The sequence below is a fragment of the Palaemon carinicauda genome, chromosome 1 (assembly GCF_036898095.1).
Source record: "Palaemon carinicauda isolate YSFRI2023 chromosome 1, ASM3689809v2, whole genome shotgun sequence".
Classification (NCBI taxonomy): Eukaryota; Metazoa; Arthropoda; class Malacostraca; order Decapoda; family Palaemonidae; genus Palaemon; species Palaemon carinicauda.
Genome location: NC_090725.1, coordinates 73,516,844 through 73,532,455, shown reverse-complemented (window position 1 = coordinate 73,532,455; position 15,612 = coordinate 73,516,844). Strand labels below are relative to the sequence as shown.

Below are 15,612 nucleotides of genomic sequence, written 5' to 3'. Positions count from 1 at the left end.
AGCCATGACGTCCTGATGGAAGGTTCCTTCAGTAGCTTCCATCAGGACGTCATGGCTATCTCACCCAAAAATAGATTTTTCGCTTCGCTCAAAATCCGTTATATAAACAATGCCTCCTCGCAAATTGTCAAATTCGGGCATAGCAAACATGTGAATTGTAAGGTCTAAATGTATGATTAAGATTCTTTTTTTATTGAGTACTGTAATGTCATTTTATATGAAAACATTCAAGTTTTTTCTATACTGAATGTATGTCATGTTAAATGTACTGTACCTTGTTTGACATTGCTTAAGTTAACTGGTCTCTTTTGGCAGCTACATGACTTCGGGTACCGCGGGGCATCATCTGTTGAGAGTGCAGCTATTGGGGGAGCGGGACATTTAGTTAATTTCAAGGTAAGTTTTTGTTCTTCTCTTTTTGAACTGCATTCAGAAGGATATTGGATATGCTGGTCTACTCTTTTACAAGAAATCCTTGGAGATCAGACACAACCTCCCCAAAAATAAAGCTTTCCTTCATCAAAACCATTTTTTTTTTATCAAAATCAACTGAATAAAGTAAATTTTCTCAATGAACAAGACTCTAGAATCTAGATGACTCAAGTATTATGAATATAATTTGCTTGGTTTTTTCAAAGTATACTATCACTAAAAAAAAATTAGAAATTATACTAATGTTTAAATAAGGTACTGCAACACGAAATCAGGTCTAAACCAGTATTTAGCTGATAGTTGTACAATTTTAAAATCCCTAGTGGAGTATATGGCTTCAGGAATGACTGCTTTTTTTTTTCTTTTTTTTTTACTGATCTGTGAAGGAAATATATTGCTTGTAAATTTGATAGAGTTTATTTTAGGTTTGTCAACTTCAGGTTTGCAATTTTTATAAAATAACTGTTCTTTCTGTTATGTGTTCATAGTATAATAACTTTCGTTCATAATAAAGGGATTTTGACGTAGGAAAAATCTATTTCTGGGCAAGGGACCTGTGCCGCCCAGTGAATAAGCTCCTATTAGCACTTATTCTTAGGTAATTTACTGCTAAATATACCAGAGAAAAAATGTAAAGGAGTGCTAGGTTAACTAGCTCGCTCACCTATTGGTGTCGGTATAGAATTGGGCGTATAATCCAGAGGTCCCGCACTATTTAGATTCATCCACGACAAAGACCCCAATAGAGGAGAGCCGTTCAACCTCACTCGGCACCACCAACTCTACATCCGCTCAGAACCCAACTCCTTAGCACCCAAAGTTTGGGGACTCCAAGGGAGAGGAGCTGGGAGGGTTCACTGGGCGGCACAGGTCCCTCGCCCAGAAATAGATTTTTCCTACGTCAAAATCCCTTTTCTGGGCTTGAACCTGTGCCGGCCAGTGAATATATACAAGAGAAATGTCACCAAACTTGCAAAATAAAGGAAAAAACATAAACATAAGGGAAATACAAGTTGCTTTAATCAGAGATGAGTGCCAAAAACAGCTATAAGGGTATCTTAAAAAGAACATAAATCCACTTGGTAGAACAATTGTCAAAAAAGGTAAGGTATAATAATGCCGTGAGTGATGATATATACAGATACTCAGGAGTCAAAAATTTACAAATATAGTAATAGTAATCAGGTGCGAAACCAACGAATACAAATAGGGTATAAATGAGGCAGGTAAGGGGGAGAGATAAAATGACAAGGAATTAACATGTGAGTTACCTGGGGGTAACTACGCTCCCTGCAGCTACTGTAGGAAATTTAAGGGCTTCCAAATGTTTAAGGTAGTATTTTTTGAACACTGACGGTGACTTCCACCCTGTATACCTGGAAAGATCCGTAAAATTCATGTGGTGAAAAAAGTTCACCGAAGTAGCAACCGCTCTGATATCATGTGCAAGAGGAAAAGAGTCAGGGCTAGCTTGTTTAATAAAATACAAAATTTGTTGCCTGATCCCTTTAATGGTAATGGTACCGCCTTGTTCTCTAACGAATAGAGGCCCCGAGGAGTTAGAGGAGGTCCGGGATAAATAAGACCTAAGAGTAGTAACAGGGCACAGAGACGGATCTTGCGTGAGGGGAACAATCTTCCAGGAGGACCATCTGTTCTGAGGGTCTTCGTTCTTAGCTAAAAAGAATTTGTTAGGTGAAAGAAGGACCCCTCCCGAAGGAAGGAACTCAATATGACCCGGGTCTCTTGACAAAGCTGCCAGTTCAGAAATTCTTGCCCCGGAAGCCAAACTCACCAGGAAAAGTGTTTTCCTGAGAAGGGGAATGTAATCACAAGAACTGTTAATGGTATCAGAAGCCAATTTGAGTACATCATTAAGGAACCAGGTAACCGGGGTAGGACGAGTAACAGGTTTCAGTCTGGCACAGGCTTTCGGAATTGAAGCTAACAAAGAGTCGGTTAAGTCTATGTTAAAACCCACTAGGAAGATCTTTTTCAAAGCAGATTTAATAGTGGTGATAGTATTGGCTGCCAGACCTGATTCTAATAAAGTTCTAAAGAAAGTGACTGTAAGGTTCAAGTTCATACAGTGTACGTCTGAGTCTATCAAAAATTTAGCCAACTTTTTAACCGCAGAATCATATTGGCGGATGGTGGAATCCCGTTTATCTGATTCTAGGAACAGGGTGTTTTGAGGATCGATATTGGCACCATGCATGGCCGCAAACTTCATGAAGTCCATAAAGTTAGGGCGCTCTGAATGTTTGAGAAAGCGTACACAACGCGTGTTTGTACTATCTGAGACAGAACCGGATTGGGTATCGGGTGAGGATGTAGTCTCAACTCTCGCAGGAGAGGGTACCAATTGCTCTTGGGCCAGTTGGGTGCGACCAAGGCTACTCGTCCCTTGAAGGATCTCAGTTTGTCTAAGACTTTCAGTAAAAGATTCACCGGGGGAAAGAGATAAATCCTTTCCCAGATGTCCCAATTCTGTGACATGGCGTCTGTGGCGTAGGCCTGAGGGTCTAGATTGGGAGCCACATATACTCTCAATTTGTGGTTGGACTCCGTGGCGAAGAGGTCCACTTGGAGACCCGGAACCCGAGAGAGAATCCACCGGAATGACTTTAGATCGAGTGACCATTCCGATTCTAGAGGGGAGGTCCGGGACAAGGCGTCTGCAACTACGTTCCGGACTCCCGCTAGGTGGACAGCTGAAAGATGCCAACGGTTCGAGGCTGCTAGGGAGAATATGGCTACTAGAACATGGTTCAGAGGCCCTGATTTTGATCCGCCTCTGTTGAGGCAGCGGACCACCACTTCGCTGTCGAGAACCAGACGAAGGTGTTGTCTCTTGGATGGAGCGAGACGTTTCAGGGTTAGAAGAACTGCCATGGCCTCCAGCACATTGATGTGGAATTGGCGGAATAAGGGAGACCAAAGACCTTGAACTTTCCTGAGCTGAGAATAGCCTCCCCAACCTGATAGGGATGCGTCCGTGTGAATGATTAACTTCGGAGGCGGAAATCGAAGGGGAACTGACTTTGACAGATTGTTGGCCCTTGTCCAAGGTAGAAGTCTTTCCCGGAGAATGGGAGGAAGGCGGACTTTCCTGTCCCAGAGCTTCCGGTTCGCCCTCGAACGCCAGACACGATTGATATCTTTCAATTTTGCTTTCAGAAGTAGATCCGTCACTGAAGCAAATTGAAGGGACCCTAGGATCCTCTCTTGGAGTTGTCTGGAACTTACTTTGTCTTTGAGAAAGCGTTTGGTGTTCATTGCAATCTCTAACCTCTTGGGTTTGGGAAGACACAGAGTGTGAGATATAAGATCCCATTGCAGGCCGAGCCATTGGAACTTTGATTTCGGAAGAAGACGGGACTTCTTGAAGTTGATCTGGAAGCCTAGAATTTGAAGGTATTGGATGACTCTGTGAGTGGCTTTTAGGCAATTTTGGGAGGTGTCTGACCAAATGAGCCAGTCGTCCAGATAGGCTACTACTTGAATCCCTTGATTTCTGAGTTCCTGAACAGCAACTTCTGCTAACTTTGTGAAGATCCTTGGGGCGATGTTGAGCCCGAAAGGCATCACCTTGAAGGAGTAATTTTTGTTTTCTAGGCGGAAGCCTAGATACGGACGGAAGTGTCTCGCTATCGGGACGTGATAATAGGCGTCTGTAAGATCGATAGAGGTGGTGACGGCCCCACGGGGAAGTAAGGTCCGCACCTGCGAGACGGTAAGCATTCGAAACTTGTCGCATTGAATGGACAAGTTGAGAAGGGATAGGTCTAGAATCACTCTTCTCTTGTCCGAATCCTTCTTCGGGACACTGAACAGCCGACCCTGAAACTTCAGGTGTTTCGTTTCTTGTATGGCGTTCTTTTGTAACCGGTCCTGGACAAATTCGACTAGGTCCGGAGTGGAATGCTGATGAAATCTGTTCGGTGGAGGAGGTCCTTGAATCCAACTCCACCCCAGTCCCTTGGAGATGATACTGAAAGCCCAGGAACTGAACCTCCATTTGTTGCGGAAGGCATAAAGCCTCCCCCCTACCCGCTGCACCTCAGTATTGGCTTGAGGAGTTGCCTCCACGTCCGCCTCGGAAGTTCTTTCCCTTGCGAAAGAATCTACCTCTACCTCTGTTCTGGTGTGAACCACGGTGGTAGCCTCTACCTCTGTTATAACCCTGGGAAGAGCCTTGAGCCTCATAAGATTGGTTAAAGGCTGGAGAGGTGGTGGAGGCACCGGGAAGCTGGCTCTTAGGGAGCAGAACGGTGACATAGTCGTCCGAGGAAGGATCCTGAGAGGTGGAAGGCTGTGCAGGAACAGCAGGAGATGGAGGAAGAGGCTGCCGGAAAACGGACGAGCTACTCTGCTGTTGCCGGAACTGAGTGGAGGTATACGGGCGGAGCCTCTTCCTACCCCGGGCTTGGTAACTTGCGGGATCATATTTCCGCTTAGGAGTCAAACCCCAACGGGCTTTAAGGCTCTGATTAACTCTAGTAGCCTCTGCCAAGACTTCCTCCACAAGATCCTCAGGGAAAAGATTTGGACCCCAACAAGAGGACCGGATAAGTTTATTCGGCTCGTGCCTAATAGTCGCCTCAGCCAGGACGTGTTTGCGGCACCTACGTTTAGCAAGAGCAAAGTCATACAAGTCAAAATATAACGACTGCAAAGTAGCCTTATTGAGAGACTTAAAGATACTCTCAGTATCATAAGTTAAGGCTATCGACTCCGTAGACGTGGCCAAGTTCAAAGTTCGACCAACACGTAGGCGGGAATCATACTCCTGTTTAATAAGGGATTCCGGGAGACGGGGAAGCCGTTCACTAAACATTACTGACGCACAGTCCGCTGTTAGCTTGCCAGAAGTAAAGGTGGTATGGACATTGTCCCAACACTCATTACCTGAAGGAAGAAGGAGGGAGATCGGATCTACCTCTCGGATGGGAGGCAAGGGCTTCTCCTCCAGAGCATATTGAAAAGCAAGCTCTGCAATCTTATTGACGCATGGAGTCACGGTATTCTTGTCCATTAAGAACATTGTGAAAGAACTTTTATGAGGCGTCAACATGGTATTGGTGCAACCTATATCATTCAGAAACCTAGCCCAAACAGATTGGGCTTGTTCCTTTGGGAAAATGACGGTCTCTTTGGGGACCTTATCCAGCCGAACCAGAGCTTCCTCGGTAAGCCTGGCATAACCATGAAATGGAAATGCGAGACCAGGAGGAAAGAATTCAAAATCCTCTAGTGGACGAGTACCAAGACCTTCCAACGTTAACATCCCGTCTGAGAATGGGGAATGAAGAGCCATGCGCCAAGGGTTATTCTTGGTAAACGGCGGAAGCTTAGAGGCATCCGGGATGAGAGAGCTTTGAACTCGTTCCGGAGCACCATGCTCTAATGCCCCAAGTCTCTGACCAATGTTAGAGAACATCGTGTCCATCTTAGCCTGCATTTCCGACACAATCTTAGATTGCATCTCCGACACAATGCGAAGCATGGCTGATTCGGAAAGGCCCGGGTTAGGAGCAGAGGTGGCGGATTGTACTCCCGGGTCGTGAGACTTAGAGGAGGAGCCGGAAGCCTTAGATGACGGGTTTGTATTCGATTTGGAACTACGGGAAGCCTTGTGGGGCTTACGAGCTTTTGGCAAAGTTCTAGATAAAGACTTATCCTTGGGGGGAACCGGGTGTGATCGGTGAGACGAATCGCGGTCCCCAGAAAAACCATGGAAAGAAGAGAGATCAGATGAAGAAGAAAGAGCGGGGCTGAGGATAGGAATCTCAGCGCCGGTAACACCTGCCTCACTTACCACCCTACCTGTATCCGGATCATCCAACAACATAGGTTCCACATCCAAGTTCAAGGAGGCAACATTGTCTTCCAGATCTCCGGGGGCATCCAACGGATCTTGTTCCTGGTCAATGAATCCCGCAATAGTGGCATCAATGTCGGCAATGATGGGTGCCGCAACATGCCTAGCCACAGCGGCTGAAGACTTGGCATTAGGGTAGATCATAGCACAGTAGTCTTCAGAAAGGACGTAAGGCTGTTTTGCTTTCACGTTTCGGGCAAATCCCCCAACCCACACTTTCAGTGTGGCCCGAGCCGCAGTCTTCTGCTCCGGGGATGACTGAAATAATAGTGGGAATTACAGAAAGGAAGATTCCCGGGGGTCCTTCAAGACCATAGAAATCTTACTAAATAGTGTATGTATACCAATTAAAGGTAAAATAATTAGAAAGGCAACATAGCCAACGGGACTCACCGAATCAGATCCAAGGGTGGTGATGAGGTCAAAACAGACCATACAATTATCAGGGTGCCAGACTACGATGTCTTCCAGCTGAACTCCGCAGAGGGCGTGAGATCTACACACAGTATGGCCACAAGGCTGGTGAAGAACAGCCGCACAGGCCGTCGTCTGACAATGCACCATCTATAAAAAGAATAGTATATGAGAAACTGTAATTCTCTTAAGTAGGGGCGGGTCCGGAGGACCCGGGACTAAACATAAGTCTAACTTAAGACTAGAGCTTAACTGTAATACTCTTAAGTAGGGGCAGGTCCGGAGGACCCGGGCCTAAACATAAGTCTAACTTAAGACTAGAGTATAACTATCCATTCCGGTCGAGCCGGGATCATAAGGAAGGATGCAACAAAGAATTAACACACATGGTGTCTGATTTCCCGGAGCGAGGTTAAGCCCCGGACCGGGAAATAAAAGTACATCCATAAACTAATACATATAGGAACTCCGGGATAGTGATCTGTCATATATAATCATAGTAACTGTTATAAATTAAGAGGGGGGCGGAACCGTAGATAAGAACCACCAACAGAACCCGGAGGGTTTCGTATAACATAATAAAAGTGTGATAGGTGAGTATAAAATAGGGTGCACCGGGATCCTACTCTGTTGACCGGTGGCCAACCCGTCTAGACAGAGACGAAACCGCCGGGACACCCGGAGGACAAAGTCCATAAACACTGAACTACCCCCTCTAAAAGGAGGGAAGGCAACGGTCCCCTAGGGGAGGGGGGAGAGAAGCCTAGCCACCAACCTAGCGAGAGGGGGAGCTTGGGGGAGGATCACGTGATACGGAGCAGCAGGGCTACCAACTGACGATCCCCAAACACTACCAAAACAGATCATACGGAGTAATAAGCACAAATATTCATTATAAAAGTAATAGCGTTGAAAAATATATAAATATACACATAAAAAATTAGGGCAAGGCATGCGAAATAATGAATAAATCCCGAAGGACAACATCCTGATGGCTTAAATAATAAAAATTGCCGCCCAGTAACGAAGGTCGGCAAGCCATCTACGATACGTAATCTGATATCGGCCCTAAATATGAACCACAAGGTTTCTAAACGCTAAATAATGAATATCCACAATAAAACATATAAAGATTTAAACTAATAATAAAAATAATACACTTAGTAACACCGCGAGTGAAACTAAAAGCTCTCAAAACAGGAGTACCAACCGTAAACGGAATCGAGCAAGACCGAGATAATCGAAGAGAATAAACTCCTATAATTTAAATATTAAACGGTCTAGATTGCTCAAAACACAGGAAAACATTGCTTGGTACTTAACTTAGACGGTGTCTCCTGGGAAACCGATGTAGAAGCCATAATCCACGAGAAATAAGGCAAAAACACGAGAGCACAAACAAGCGGGTTACCACACAGGCGTGCTAAAAAGGAGTTGGGTTCTGAGCGGATGTAGAGTTGGTGGTGCCGAGTGAGGTTGAACGGCTCTCCTCTATTGGGGTCTTTGTCGTGGATGAATCTAAATAGTGCGGGACCTCTGGATTATACGCCCAATTCTATACCGACACCAATAGGTGAGCGAGCTAGTTAACCTAGCACTCCTTTACATTTTTTCTCTGGTATATTTAGCAGTAAATTACCTAAGAATAAGTGCTAATAGGAGCTTATTCACTGGCCGACACAGGTTCAAGCCCAGAAAAGGTACTGTATAACCTTTGATAAAGTAAATTTTTTGTTGTATGCATAGAAAAATTGAATTACTGATTTTTCATGGTTGTAAATAACTGAATTTATCAACAATTTTCAGGGCTCAGATACAGTAGCTGCCATCTTATTGTTAAGAAAATTCTATCACTCGCCCATGGCAGGCTTTACCATTCCTGCTTCTGAACACTCAACAATCACCACGTGGGGCAGAGACGGAGAACGAGGAGCCTTTGAGAATTTATTGATATCTTTTCCTAATGGTTGGTAACTAGTGTTTATTTTGTAGTATACATATGCAGTGTTTCATTTCTATTTCATAGGATGTTTTGTCGTTATTGATATTTTTGGCAAAGTCCTTTAAATTCTATGATGTAACTACCATTGACATGACAATACTTCTGAAGACAACTACTTAAATATTTCAATGCTAGACAAACGTGTACTGAATTGAATGTACTTTTAATCGTCATAAAGCATGTAAAATAATGATCATTTAATTTATGGTTACTATCTGTAATTGAACTCCAAAGTGCAAGCTTTCAGCCTTTTAAAATGAAAATTCTACATACCTTCCTCTACTGGGATTGCCAGTGTAGAACCCCCAACCCTAGAAAGTGTCGCATGGAATGGGTCCACATCTGACCCACTTCCTGGTCCTCTCAGTATTTCTGCTGCAAAGTTTTATAGAGGTGTCTCGCAAGAGCTGGTCATTTTGAATTTATTGTACTGTATAGTGGAGGGATGTAGCAGGAGTGGTAAATTAGAAAATGCCAATAAAGTTAAAAGTCAAGATCTGTGTACAGTAATAAGACCAGTGTCAATGTATAGATGGGAAACGTGGGCTCTAAGACAAAAAGAGAAAGAAAAGCTTGAGAGAATAGAGATGAGAATGCTGGGGTGTATTGTAAGAGTATCACTGCTTAAAAGATTGAAAAAAGATGAAATAAGAAGAATGGCGGGTGGAGCAAAGATTACAGAGGTGATAAGAGTGTGATAACTGAGATGGTATGGGCACGTGTTGAGGATGGATGGTACGGAAAGCAGTGAGGGAGGGCTTGTGAGGAACCTGTTAGGGTATCTGTTATCCCTGTATGCTTTTAGTCTTTACTTAGTACTTTATTACATCTCTTTTATTAATCACAGACAATCTTTAGTAATTCAGCTTTATAGATAATATTGTCGATGGTTGTTAATATCAATCCTTTATTGGGAGAAAGTAATAAGGAATTAATGATATTGTCTCTTGTTGTGTAACTCTCAGAGAAAAAATTACAGTACTCTAGTTTATTTTTATTTTTTTTATATAATTTTTATAATAGTAGTGGTACCTCGATTTATGAGTCTATATTATTTTGGGAATAAGCTTGCCGACTAAATGCTCATAAACTAAAATAATTTTTAGTATAAGAAATAAAGGAAATTCACTCGATGTATTTCACACATTCATAAATGCACATAAGCACTAATTTTTAGAGAATTGTAATGCTGATTATTAAACAATTTAATAATTCACATTGAAAGTTAGAAATAGTTGTACATACATATACCAAAGGCACTTCCCCCAATTTTGGGGGGTAGCCGACATCAACAATGAAACAAAACAAAAAGGGGACCTCTACTCTCTACATTCCTTCAGCCTAACCAGGGATTCAACCGAGTTCAGCTGGTACTGCTTGGGTGTATAATTGACAATTGTTTCATGGCAAACCTCCATCTTGGTCTCATGCAAACCTGTGAAAGGTGTCCATGTCATTTCTCAAGCTTGCATGATGGAGCATGTGCGTACCATTGTAGGCTGGTAGTTATGGATGGCTGGATAAATACCACCCTGTTTATAGAGCTTCCCGACTTGGCCCACTGGGAAGAGATTATACAATAGAATAACTACTTCTAATATAATAATCCTGCTTGCCAGTGCTTCCATCCAATTTGGCTTCCACTGTACATTTTTAAATTGGTCTTGAGAACCAGCATTTTTCCTTAGCCCAAATCATTATTACCCTAACCCTCATTTTTAATTTTCCTTCAAAATTCTTTTGGCCATTCCCCTTTTACAAAATTCTTAAAATGTGTGTCTGTCTCCCCTCTATAAGAAAATAAAGATAAAAAAAAATATGCTACCAAGGATCCTTGGCTGATTTTATTTTAGACATAGGCCTAGTTTAAAAACTAAATGCACACACTTGCTTATAAAAGTTAATACTATAGGGTCATACCCCTCTTTACGTCTGTTCAACATACATCCATTCCAACTTTACGTCGGCTTCCACTTCATACAATAGAAATGAAGTGCTGTACTATAAAGTACCATACTTCACATGAAGCTTAATAGTGTAGGTAACTGGTTTTTATAAATGTATAGTGAACATATAAGTCACTTTATAAGGAGAAAATTCTGTGTCATAAATCCAATATATCCTGGACTTCAAGGAATCAATTAACAATGTCACATGAGACAACTCTTTAGGCTGATGTGTTTTGACAGTAAGCATTGTATTTAGCAATCCATTCTTCATCATTCCTGTTCTGAGACTAAGTTAACTAATTTAGCTTTTTGGTCCCATAAAAATAAAGCTCGCTTAGGGCCATAGGAGCGTCTTTTTTAAGTGGGGCGGGGGGCTAAATTTTGAGAAGTCACTGATGACAGGTGGTCTGTGGGGGCCTTCTTAGATATTTGTACCAATGAGATTAAAATATGAGATTTGCTCATGCTTGTTATCTAAAAAAAAACTATTGAATTTCTCTACTTCATGATGAGATTAAATTTGTCATGAGCAGTGAAATTTCTGCATAGGACTTTTCCTCAATTGACTGATAACGAGTTTCCTCTAACTGGAATTCATAGTTATATGCATAATACTTGGTTTATCCATGACTATTAAAAGACATTTTCTTAACCTTTGGCAGGACCTGTCTCATGTGTTAGTGATTCTTATGACATATGGAAATGTTGTGAAGAAATCTGGGGAGAGCAACTTAGAGACATGGTGAAGGAACGGGGGAAAGCAGGCGGTAGCGTTGTCATCCGTCCTGACAGTGGTGATCCAGCCAATGTTGTTTTAAAAGTGAGTTACTATTATATTGTACATTTTTAACATTTGGTAATTAATTTAACTGTATGGTATTGACAAAACAGATACATTATCTTTTCAACATATATATATATATATATATATATATATATATATATATATATATATATATATATATATATATATATATATGTATATATATATGTATATATATATATATATATATATATATATATATATATATATATATATATATATATATATAGATATATGTGTATGTATACACACACACACAAACACACACACATATATATATATATATATATATATATATATATATATATATATATATATATATATATTTATATATATAATATATATATATATGTGTATATATATATATATGTATATATATATATATATATATATGTGTGTGTGTGTGTGTATATATATATATATATATATATATATATATATATATATATATAAACATACATACATATATATATATATATATATATATATATATATATATATATATATATATATATATATATATATATATATATATATATATATATATATATATATTTATATATATATATATATTTTTGGGCTCAAGCCATGGCGTCCTGATGGAAGGTTCCTTTTTGGTAGCTTCCTTGGGTATAAGACTACTAAGATATTCCCAGAGAATTTAACCACAGGTTATCACAGAATTCTAACTTCTGGAGCGAGTATCTCAAAGGTTTCCCCTTAAGACATCGTAACACAACAGGGGACGCGCATGTCTGAACGCGCCACATAGCTATCTTCACCCCGAACAGAGTTAATGCTTCGGTGTGTAAGGACTGAGAATAGCTGGGAGCCGTTCCACAGCTAATCTCACTCGTGGCTACTACTGATACTCGAGACGTAAACAAACGGACGCCATTGCTCTGATGACGTCACGCCCGTCTTCATCCTTTGTTTAGTAGCTGCCCTACTTAGACGGATTTTCCCTGTGTTATCTTTATCGCTTTGCATCTTCGCTATGTCGTTACCTTCAGCCTCGCCTTCTTCTGGAAAGTTGAGTACAAGGTTCCAGTATTGTTTAATTAAGCTCTGGCCGTAAAGTAAATATTACTTTTCGAAATAATTGATGTTTTGTGGCAGAGCTGTGCCTCTACCGGACCCGCCATTTTATGGCGTCGTTGTTGTTATGCATGTCTTATTTAGTTAGCCACAACAACGTTTCCGGCATTATATACTAATCGAATACATTAGTTTATTTAGTCTTCATAGCTAGGAACTTTTATATCGTGTTTAGACGCTTTTTATCGGTCATCGATTGACCTCATACCAGTCGGCTACTATAGCCCCCAGGCCAGGAGCCTACATACAAGTGTTCATGCATGATTTATTAGTGATCCTAGACTAAGTTATGAAGATAGTGGCATTATTATTTTACAATACTTTTGACAGTGATGCAAATGTTTTCGCCTTCAGGGACCATATAGGGGATAGGCTAGTCAGTGACTCTTTCTAGCCTAACCTAATATTAGGACCCCTATATGCTTCCTTCATCCCCTGCCTTGGCATTCCCTCTATTTAGCCTTGATCCCTTTTCTGAGTAAAGGGATTAATTGTCTAATAGAGTATATATCGCCTCTCTGTCCTCCCTAAAGGAATGAACCCCCTTTTAGGGCTGCGTCCGAGAGTGAGGTTAGGCTAGCCTACCTCTATGGCTAGGATAGTCTATGACTTTCCTGCGATAGCGATATGTCTTCTTCCTTGCCTAGTTCAGGACTTTTAGCCCTGTTCTAGGTTGGGTTAGGAAGGTTTCTCTGTTCCATGCTGAAACTGTACTCTTGCACCGTTTTAGCCGATCAGCCTGATCTTAGGTTAGGGAGTGTCCTCCCTTTCCTTAGTGGCCGCTCTGGTACAGAAACCCTTCCTGGGAAGACTTCTCTCTTCTCCCTCCCCACCTATCTCTTGTATAGCCTAGCCTATGCTTAGGTTAGTTTATACTCATCTGTCCCCTGTCCTACAACTCCTCCTTAGGGTGGAAGAGTAGGGCTACCCGAGCTTCCTTGTGCAGTCCACTCTGGTACATATACCTTCATAGTGTCCTATAAGGTTAGTTACTAGTATAGTTCTGCATATGGGAGTCTCCCCCCCCCCCCTCTTGGGTGTTCCCTAGCCCTCCCTTGGGCTACCTTGCTCCCGGTCCCTAGTGACCCCTGCTCATGGATGTTAGAGCCTGCCTCTATCATGGGTACACCCCCTCAGGGAGGGGGAGGGATGTCTGGAACCCTGATGGTACTTCCTGCATCCCTTCCCCCCTCCCCCCTGTCTCTCTATCTATCCGGGTGCCGGTCTCTTGCCGCCTCTACTGTCGGCAATACCTGCCTCCTACTTGGTGACTTCCCTACCCTTGCCGCCAGCCCCCCGTGTACCGAGGGACTGCCGGCTGCCGCCGGCTACTACCGGCGGCTCTCCTACTCCTATCTAATCGCCCGCTTGCCGGTCGATCACCGGAGTGCCGGCATATACTGCCGGCAACCCGATACTGCCTTTACCATCCTTTTCCCAGTCACCAACCTGGCATCCTCCGACTGCCGGAGCCGCCGCTCCCTGCCGGCGTGCCGCCGTTGTGCCGGCGGCCGCCATCCTGGTATTTAACTGACTTTTGAAAATTGTCTGCCCTAATGCCAGAATCTATGTTGGAGCGAGCTCCGGCATGCCGGCGGCTTGCCGGATGCCCCGGAGGCGTCAAGAATACTTGCACCCCCTTACTGTAGCTATCATAAGACTATGATAGCCCTATATCGCAAACAGATAAGCTGTTTCTGCTATTAAGATCAGTACCTAGTACTGCTCTATTAGTGATCATGCTGTCTCTTTGCATTCTTCTAATTCCAGCATGCTATGTGCATCTTAGCGCGGCTGGTTGCCGGAAGCAGTTACCCTTTAAATGAGGCCTTCTGGCTCTTAACTGGGAACCGAATGAATTCGATCCCAATCTTGTCCTTGGTTTTCCATGGAATTCCAAAATACTTGGAATTCTAGGAAACTATATCCAATGATCTCGGTCATTTGGATTATCCAGGGACCAAGCTTGTGGTAACCAGCCGGGCGGGATGCATGGAGCATGTTCTCCTTTACTGTTTTCATTCTCTATGCATCACACCTTCTTTAAGTTAAAATTAATGATTAATATTAACTTAGTTTAAGAACCATTCTTATGACTCCCCCATACTCATTTTCTCTTTCTTCCACAGGAGGAGCAGATGAAGTGTGACTTCGCCTTCTGCACTGTGAAACGCCCGCAGTTTTACGGGCATACGGCTTGCAGGACTCACGCCCCTTGTGCAGACAAGAAAGGGGATTTGAAGTTTTGGAATCCACTGGATTGTACGGTCTGCCAGGCCCACCTAGTTGAGGCCTTCCATAACCCTCCTTCAGCGGAGGTTAGAGACATTTCTCGTGAAAAGCTGCGCAAGTGGGTGCGTGGCTTTCAGAAAAATGCTACTGGACCGTACCTGGCCACCGAAGAACTGAGGTCCCTATTGTTCCCTAAGGCCTCCCCTGACTCAGTGGTACCAAAAGATGTGATCCCCACTGTCCAAATTACGGTGGAACCTGATGTGGTCATGGCTCAGTCCATGCACGAGTGTCGTTTAGATTCCGAGGATGATGAACAGATCTCAGACGTCTCGGAAGACACGGAGAAGACGCTTATGGCTCAAGGAGCCGAAGAGGACGAAGACAAGGTGGAGTACACCGAGTCGGAGCTAGGAGCTGCTCCCTCGTCCATCCCTCCTCCTACTCCTACACCGACGGAAATGTCCATTCCGTCTACCTCCTCGACTCCGGATCCGTCTTCTTCTACACAAGAACTGATCCGGCTGATTAGAGCTGTCATGGACGACAGGCTGAAGGAGAACCAGGAGTCCATCAGGTCGATGATTGGATCCAGAGAGCCGAAGAAGATTTCGGTCAAGGATCTCCCCGCTTGCTCTCATGCCAACCCGTGGAGGTATGCAGAGCATATGGTTATTGCGACCGGCAGGATCTTTGTCAGTGATAAGATCGGCACGGTCCCTTTGGAAGATGTGGAGTTCTTCCCAAGCTTTGAGGCCTACCCGGACTGTTACGTCCG

The 15,612-nt window shown here is 43.0% G+C and overlaps 1 protein-coding gene across 2 annotated transcripts in view; it reads left to right on the top strand.

Moving 5' to 3' along the window:
- Positions 1-15,612, top strand: part of LOC137648968 (nicotinamide phosphoribosyltransferase-like) — a 151,437-nt gene that overhangs the window by 101,123 nt on the left and 34,702 nt on the right. For both annotated transcript variants that reach the window (XM_068382143.1, XM_068382144.1), the window contains exons 6-8: positions 316-396; positions 8,537-8,696; positions 11,344-11,501. In XM_068382143.1, coding sequence (XP_068238244.1) covers positions 316-396; positions 8,537-8,696; positions 11,344-11,501 — 399 coding nt within the window. The remainder of the gene's footprint in view (positions 1-315; positions 397-8,536; positions 8,697-11,343; positions 11,502-15,612) is intronic.